The sequence below is a fragment of the Sparus aurata genome, chromosome 18 (assembly GCF_900880675.1).
Source record: "Sparus aurata chromosome 18, fSpaAur1.1, whole genome shotgun sequence".
Taxonomy (NCBI): domain Eukaryota; kingdom Metazoa; phylum Chordata; class Actinopteri; order Spariformes; family Sparidae; genus Sparus; species Sparus aurata.
The window spans coordinates 23,512,479-23,521,456 of NC_044204.1; the positions used below are offsets into that span (position 1 = coordinate 23,512,479).

The 8,978-nt window shown below is 41.4% G+C and overlaps 1 protein-coding gene across 4 annotated transcripts; it reads right to left on the minus strand.

Moving 5' to 3' along the window:
• Positions 1–338: 338 nt before the first annotated feature.
• simc1 (SUMO interacting motifs containing 1) lies at positions 339–8,438 on the minus strand. Of its 4 annotated transcripts, none has more exons than XM_030395892.1 (10): positions 7,845–8,438; positions 4,833–6,152; positions 4,495–4,742; positions 4,278–4,347; positions 3,839–3,999; positions 3,484–3,576; positions 3,246–3,377; positions 2,717–2,873; positions 2,375–2,459; positions 339–577 (listed from the first exon to the last, which is right to left on the minus strand). In XM_030395892.1, exons 1-10 carry the CDS (start codon positions 8,004–8,006, stop codon positions 366–368), a joined length of 2,640 nt encoding a protein of 879 aa, XP_030251752.1. In that variant the 5' UTR covers positions 8,007–8,438; the 3' UTR covers positions 339–365. The 4 variants fall into 4 exon arrangements, with proteins under 4 accessions (XP_030251752.1, XP_030251753.1, XP_030251754.1 ...); XM_030395893.1 differs by lacking the exon at positions 7,845–8,438 and adding an exon at positions 7,668–7,790; XM_030395894.1 differs by lacking the exon at positions 7,845–8,438 and adding an exon at positions 7,356–7,540.
• Between the last annotated feature and the right edge of the window lie 540 nt (positions 8,439–8,978).

Here is an 8,978-nt window from a genome sequence, read left to right on the forward strand (position 1 = left end):
TGGGTCATGACATGGACAGATAGGATCCCTCAGTCCCCCTTATTTAGAAATGATGCATAGATACATACCAGTTCACAAACTGATGCGTAGTCGATCGAAGTATTGATATCATGGTTGCACTGTGTTGAGATCTAAGAAAGACTTTGACTCAAAGAAAAACTTATAAAATATAATTTATTAAGAATAGCCTGGTGCATATACATTTTCACTTTGTAAGAACCTCCAAGGAACGGCCTTTATTCAAATTACAAAGATTGTATGAGTCAACTCATACTCAAAAACAAACAAATATTAAATATTAATTTATTGTAATGATTTATAAATCATTCAAGAAAAAATAAAAGCAAAGAATTATTTTCTTTTATTCAACACTGACAGACGTCTAGCAGGTGATCCTGCAGGTAATATAGGGACCCTTCCACGTGGAGAGGTAAGGATTGGCCGATGTCAGCCTGAGATCTGGACAGGAAGGCCTCGACAGCTTCAACAACCGCAGACTTGGTTACCATATCGTCCTGCTTGTAGACCAAGGTGCCAGCTCTGCCCGTTTGCTCAGTGACTGAACTGCAAAGATAGCCTGGGTACGAACAGATGTAAGAAGTTAGGAGTAAACCAAAGTGGGCTGAGGAGAGTCAAGCAATCTTAATCGTTGTTGAAATGTTTTTACATTCAGGGATGTGTCACATTGGGAATCAAAAAGTTAATTGAACTTGTTTGAGGCATTCTCCATGAGAGATCACTTATATTTAAATCACGGCTTTAATTCCAAAGACCAGCACAAATATTTAACATTTAATGACAACAGAAAAATCTCAATACAGGTGACTCTGAGTCAACAAAAGCAACACGTAAAAGAAGGGACCAGGGACAGGAATGTTTTAAAATAAGCAAGTTCACCACTGTAATATTTTGTAAAGCTCAAATCTTCCATAAACTATAATTAATAGAACATTATTCTGTAAAATACACCTATATATAGAGAGAGTAAAGGGAAAGACACTTGACAAGGTGATCGAGAGAGTCCAGCCCCTGTTTGTTCTTTTCAAACAAAGAACTTCAGCTTCAACCTCTTTTCTTTTACTGCTGTCCTGAAATGATTCCAATAAAGCAGTTCAGTAGGATCCCATATGGTAATCACACCACATATTGCACATTCACTGGAGTCTGAGGTTTCCCACAGGCTCCAAACACTGTCTGCTTCCTGGCAGTGAGCACTGGAAAGATGGTCTAATCAGTAAAGATGGTGGTTTGGACACTAATAAGATCACAACTCAGCATATATTTCTACATTTGTTGAGTAACAAGACATCTGATAATGTTCCGTAAAATAAGAATAAGTGTTTCTTTATTCTTACAAGCTCCCAAAACAAACATCCCAAACTGGATGACCTTATAACCAAAACAATGTGGCTCAAAAAAAAATCAGTGGTTGCGTTAGACTTTATTGTTGTCTGTCATTTTGACGGACAGGATTGAACAAATTCCCTTAAAATCTATTATTATTCGTCATGTTCAGCCTGTTTAGTAGCATTTAAAGACTGTGCATTTATAATGACATGGAGAGAAAAGATGTGCGGTCACTTCTCACATCAACATCACATGAAGCAGATCATTGTTTTCTTTCAGTACTGACAGATGGAGGGCATAAAAAGACCGCAGATATCGTGGCATTGCAATTTTACAGAATCAGACAATTACAATTAAAATCTGAACAAATCATTTACACTGACTTGCAGTAACCAGGCCTAAACTCAAACCTTCACCCCGGTCCGCATTGACTTAAACTTGATGCTTACTTGAGCATAATCACAAATGCATCGAGGTAGACTGCTGCAGAAGCTACAGTCATTACTATGTCTTTGTCTCCGACAGAAGACTTGTTATGATTTTTTTCATTTTGTTTAAACCTCTGCTGCCACACTGGAGAATTACCAGCGCCACTTCAGCCAGAGCTTTGAAGTCGATCCTGCAAACACTAACTTCTCCCGGAGGTGAAGCAGCATGTGCCTCTTCAGGGCTACATGATCAGCTGCACCTACCTGTGACCTGTAGTGACCACAAGCTCCCAAGGCCTTATACCAAAAGTATATTAACTGCTGACTATTACACTAAATGATATTGACCACAACATCGCTTTGACTTGTTAATGTTACCCTTCCTGTCAATACAGAAAGACAACAGAATTACTTTTAACGTTTAAAAGAAAAATTCAGTACACACACTCTAATTGTCATCCACCTTCTCCTCATGTCCCAGATCCTTGATTATCCTGCTACTCTGCTCTCTTCAGTGTCAGAGAATTTAAAGGTGGCTATTTTATGATTGTAGCAGTAAACACTGCTGTGCGGTGTCCTGATATTTAATGATGTCTCACCGTTCATTGCTTTGTTGTAGCTGAGCAGCAACATCCAGAGGAGATGGACCAGCTCTTCCCACCTCTGCCACATTTCAGTACCATCCTGGAGAACACAGTCGTGGATCAGTTGCATTAATAGTTGTTGTGGCTCACTTTTAACTTTTAAATTGAAAAAAACAAAACAAAATCTAAGATATCTCTGTGGGAAGTCACAGTCTTTAAATTTTAATTACACAATCTTTTTCTGATAAATGTATTAATCTACTATAAATCAGATAAGTTAATGCTATTATATCTGTGCAGAGCAAAACATTGGCTGCTGAGATAAAAATAAAAACAAGACACAAGAGTGATATTCACCGTGTGGTCTGGTGCAAGAGTGCAGTTCTTCATGAAGTGAAGCAGAAGACTGAGCGACATGGGCAGAGAGGTTTTCACTGGGCAGGTGTAGTCCAACAGATGTTCCACCAGCTTACATCTCAGCAGCTTGCTCTGCAGGCTCTCGAGCAACAACATCCTGGGTGTCAGAAACACATTAGTCGATAATAGCTTGGAAAACTGGGGAAAAGGAGCAGTTTGTGCCATTAGAAGAATTAGATATATATTGCCTTTGGTTTATTATGAATAACTTGATTGATGTATTTAAAAATAACATCATCCATTTCAATATTATTTTGTTTAAAAGTTCAACACAATCATCAACGTGACGGTTCCTCCCTTCTACATCCTCAACAGAGGTGCCGGGTTTAACAGGCTCCTTCCTGGGATGAGGTTGTTTACAGATCATTAAGGGTGAAGCCAGTGTTAGGTAAAACTAGAAGTTTTAATCATAATGAAAGATTAATTGAAACATTTGCCCATTTTACTCCTTCTCATATCTGCTCCTCACCTCTGTGCTCGTAGAGGTAAGCCGCTGATGAGCATATGGAAGAGCTCCTGGGACAGCTTGGCAGAGGTTAGAGCGGGAGAGCGGTCCACCTCCAGAGCCAAGGACAGCATTCTCTGGAAGATCGACACCATTCTACAGGGGACAATAAAAATGCGTTATGATACAGCATACATATGAGTAGGCTTCCTTTCTTTTTGTTCCCCATTGACAACCAAAAATATGTTTCTGTGTAATTCACCTGATTTGTTCATCTCTCTCTCTGGCTGCCTCTATACTCTCTCCGTGCTCTGTTGATTTTATAATGGCAGAAAAGAGCCACTTGATGACATCCCTGGCAAACAAACAAACAAACATGAAGCGTCAACAGTATCACTTTAACAATAAAATAGAATTATATTTATTTGTTATATTCTATAACAAATAGAATAGAATCTACGATGTGTTATCCATGTACACATACTAGAATGTGCTCATAAAAGACAAGTAAGTGGGAATGATCCTTTGTGCAGGCAAAAAAAAACTAAAAACAAAAAGTGTGCAGTATCTCTCTCTAATCTTGCTTAACCATACAGGCTCCTGTTCATCAAACCCACCTGACGCGAGGGAACTGCTGATCACAAGACAATATTTTCTTAGCAATGGAGTTGTGAAGAGAAGAGGTAGAGAGTTTGGCCTGGAAGTCATCCTCCAATGTTTGCACGACGTACTCCATGAGCATGCGCACGATCTGACAAAGTTGTCCCTTTGTATGGTCCTGTGGAAGTGAGAGGGGCACGGATAGAGACTGTCACTTCACTGACAGCACAAAATACGATGTTCAGCTGTAAATATGTCTGGATATTAGGGCAGAATGACAGCGATAGACAGATTTCTAAATATATTTCACCAATGGCGACAATGCAGTGATACATTTCTTTTAACAATATTACAACAACAATTCCTTTCAATATGGTGTCTTTCAGTAGCACTAATGGGTATCTGAATTTATCACCCATCCCTCTCCATCACACATTTTTCTGCTTGGGCTAGTACCTGATTGGCCATGACTGAGGTCAACAACTCCCAGTCCCATGGAACTGTGCTTTTATCAGCCATGTGGTGTCTGCAATCAGAAAGCAGCTTTAATCTCTGAATTCAAAGATGGATACGGGTGAGACACAATGGAACAGAGGACAGAAAGGAGATTTTCAATAAGAGCAGCCACAAAGTAATACATTAGAATTAGCTCTTATTACAATGGTTTCCTCACCTTTGTGTCCTGATCAGGAGATTAAACGCCTGCACACAGAGGTGATGAGGACACTGCGGGTCGAGCAGAATGCCACGCAGCAGGTGGAAGGTGATATCTTTGGGGGGATAGTAACCAGGCTGTAGTAGGTCGGACAGGAGCTGCAAAGTGCCCTCTGGGTAATTCTCATCGATGGTACTGTACACCAGGCTCAGGCTCTGACGACATAGTACCTCTGGAGTTCCAAAGCCTTCATTTTCCTCTTCAATCTAAAAAAAGAAAATACCATGAATATGAAAAGAAATGCTGTACATTAATCCTAGTATTTAACAGAAATCAAATGAGAATTTGTCTCTCACCAGGGCTTGAGCTGGTCCAGACATCATTTTCCGGAGTGCTACAGGGCACACAAAATGCCTGTCATCTCTACTGGCAGCCCTGAAATCTGTATCAAATCTGCTTTCTTCGTTCACTTCTTCACCCTCCTCTTCCCAAAAAAAAGACGACAATGGAATGTCAAATTCCAGATCGCCACCATATGTCCCGGTCCCAGATCCGGCATCCACATCCTTAGCTTCTAACACTGACAGTGGAGATTCTCTAGGAATGCTACGGTGCAGGATATCTGAGCTGTTTGAGGCCTCGTCAGCCTTAACCTCGTCCGATTGCCACTCATACGTATTCTCAGCTAGTTTATGTGCAGAGGTGGGTGTTGGCTCGATTTGGCTCACAAGGCTAGAAGATGTGGGACTTCTGTGGGACCGAGAGTCGAGGTCAGAAGGCTCGGAGGGATTCAGTCTAGAAGTAGGAGAGTCGGGGGGTGGGTAATCCGAGAGACAGCTTTGTCTAGAGTCTGCTTGGTGTCCTTCCGGTTGTTCCAGGTTGGAGCAGAGGACATCTCTTTGGAACGAATCCTGTGGTGTATCTTGAGGTGAAGGGGGGGATGTTGGAGAGGGGATGGGCATGGATGAGCAGAATTCACCCCTCTCCTCTTCATGAGGGACCTTCTCCATTGAGGTTGCACCTGAGCTTCCTTTATCTGGGCAGGGAGAGTCAGCTGGTTTCTGTAGATGTGGAGATACCTTTGCTTTTAACTGTTCATTTGTGAATTCATTACTGTTCTCTTGTTGATCCTGTCTAACAAGAGATTCAATCACTTTAGGAGGACACTCATTCAGCGAAGGCTCCACTTGAGGACCATTTAATGCAGCTTTACTAATAAATTCATTGTTGCGATCTAGTTGGCTGGGTTGCAGTGACATTTGCATGCAATCTTTGGTTAGATAAACAGAGCGACCTGATGTTTTCAGTTCTGTGACGTGGGATTCAAGAAAAGACAATCGTCTTAATTTCACACTAGGTTCCTGTAATTGTTCTTCATCAGTCTGGTTGGGCGGTTGTGTTTGGGAATCCATATCGCTCTCCTTTGTCTTTAGGTTACCACAGTCCGGCTGTGGTGCAAAAACAGTAGGGTCGCTTGAAGGACTATTCTGTGAGTTCAACTCTTTTTTGTTATTTACTTGGCTTCCATCTGGTGGCAAATCCTCTGTCTCTTGCTTTGTCCCATTTGCCACTTCGTTCTCAGTCAGGTCTACCAATGGCAGGAAGGGGGAAGGTATTCTTTTACGAAACTTCAGCTCTGGAAGAATCCATCTTGGATCTGTAAGGTCGATATACGGCTAGAAAACGAAAGAAATAACAGAAAAATAGGTCATTAAATGCTCTTAATGTCTATAGGTCTTCAAATCCTCACTCTCACACAAACTAGCATTTGTTTGCTGTGATCCTTCTGCTGTAGATTATGACACATGGTCAGCTATTTAATAAAAGGTCAAATGAGTTTCCCAGTGACCTATTTACTTTTATAGTAGCCATAAAAGCACCAAGAGCCCTTTTTATCTGTTTGTATCGGCCAGTGAGCTTAAAGCAGAGGAAGTTTTCAAGCTTGTGCCCAATATCTGTTAGTAGTCCTGACATACTAGGAAAGTAGTAGGGAAATATGACAGTATATTCTGAACCTTGAGAGGGTATCCAGGTATATCAGCTATTAGACCACAACCTTTATATGGAGCTGTCCTTTTTGCATTTCAGAGTGTATTAGGACATTGTGGAAGTTGTTGCAAATCAATGAGCAAGAATGCTTTCAGGCAAAATAATATATTTATTTCTATTTTTATTCCCTAGGAGATTGCAGTGCTAACTAGCAGTTTGGGATGCAATATATGGATCTCCTGGCTGTTACCATAACCAAAAGTTTAACATGTTTGTATTTTGAGAACAAGTTTGTAACCTCTTTATGCACATGTGAAGGCAAGATATATTGAGTGTTGATGGATTATTATCTCAAAATACGTTAAGTATGAAAATATCCAAGATTATAACTGTGTGCAGACAGCGGTCAGCTGGGAAATAAGGTATTTTTTGTTCCTTTCTCTCTGTCTAGGTTTACTAGCTTGACTGGTGCGCCGAGGCACACAATCAGGAGGCCGTAGCTCAAGTTTGCATTGTTTTGTTTGCAGTCACTTGAATACACTTTGTTAAAGTCTTATTAAACTGTAACGCAATCTTGAGAGAAACAAACCGAAAAGCATGATTGACTTATCATTAGTATACTATTGCTGGATGATGGACAACAGGGTTTTTAAATTGTCATATACCATATATACTACTAGCATGACAGTTTTCTCAATGGTATTATTACAATGCTTTGAGAAAAGTGATAGCTGTAAATGAAAAACTCTAAGTAATGTGACTTTTTCTTCTACTTTGCTTTGAACTTGGTCAACTCTCTATTCAGATTAAAAGGTTAGCTTCATTAATATTTGTCGTGACTGCTAACTCCTCCTCTAAGATTAAACTAGCTTGACTGGTGAGTTTCTCACCTGCCAGAACCTCAGAATGACCGACAGTCGCTCCACTGGGTCGACGTATCCAGTATTTTAGGCTCACAACAAAGAAAACAATAATAAAACTTATTCTTAATAACCCCTTCTTGCTCTGACCTGTAAAGTTTGGTCAACTGGTTTGTTTTGACTTGTTTGACAAGTGTGTCACGTACAGTTCGTTTTAAAAGACAACACCAGAAACGCGCCACGTGACATAACTGTTGCAATCTTAAAATAACGTCCAGATGGAACGCACTGGACAGGTGAAATTTGACGTATGACCTTTGACCAAAAGGACCCCCCTTATACCGTTGTCATGCCATCAACTTCCCGGTGTCTGTCTCTGTCACTGGTACCAGTTTGGTGATTTTTTACTCCACCAATTCAGAAACACAACTTTAAACTACTTCCAAGACAAAAACAACAGGTCGCACCTGGTGCGTGTGACAGTCGACGCTCCCTTCACAGTACGGTGTGTTTACTTACCGTGGGGACTTTAACGTTCATCACGGCGTTCACGTCCACCCGCACGGCGGTGAGCGGCAGCGGGTCGGCGCTGCTAATGTTACTGTACGAGCCCACGATCTCCACATCGGAGTCGTCTTTGTCACTGTCGGACTCGGAGCTGAGGGTGATGACATCCTCCATTTGGCCTCACTCATTCAACCTCGTACGAGACCCAAAAAACGACCGAGCAGCTCCGCTAAGCTGATATCAGCCAGCTGGCTAAAACACGGCCCGAAGCAGGCCTACGGTTGTCGCCACAGCGCTAAAGAAACAAAAGCGACCCCCCATCGTGTTTTGTAGAAAATACAGGATGATCGATCCAATGACTGCTCGGGTCTTGTGGCATTTCCCTGTTGTGCTCTCCAGCTACATGCACCTAGCGGTGGGTTTTTGAATTTGATTGCACTCTTAAGACTTCACGGGAATGTCGACAAGCTAACTCTCAGGGGAAGCGAGCAGAAAAAAAATCGAAACCGAGAAAATGATATCCAATGAAATGACATGAGGTCCACACGGGTTCAACTGCACAGATGTGACGCTTCCTGGTTTTTTGTTGTTGTTGTGGAGTTTCTTCTGTAGTGTGGAGGATCACAGAGCAGCACATGTCTCCACCTGCTGTCCAGGAGTGTCCAGCTCACCCTGCTGTTGTCTCTTCTCTGTAAGCAACACAAAACTACTTTTCCTTGTTAGCTTTCTCTTTCACTGAAGATTTTTTTAAGGCTCTGAACTGCACTGTGACTTCTATTTTAGCCTACTTCCCTGTTTCTTGACTTGTGTCAATGTTTTGTGTCTTGAATTGTTTTTAAATGCACTTCAAATGCAATTTTTATTTTCTTTTTGCCTAGTGTCTGAATGGTGCTATTCAAATAAACCTGCCTTGCCTGATCACACACGTCTGTCCAGTCTCTTACACATGAAGCCAGTTGAAATCCCTCGCTCTGCAGATTCATTGACCTGCTGCCACACATTTAACACATTGTACCCCAATATTCTGTCCAGTTGTGTTTGGGTGAATGATTTCACTTCACCATCAGCCTTCAGACTCCAACGTGTAGCCTTATTTTGTTCACAGCATTACAACACCCTACGTTGAGTGAGATTACCTCCTAAAAA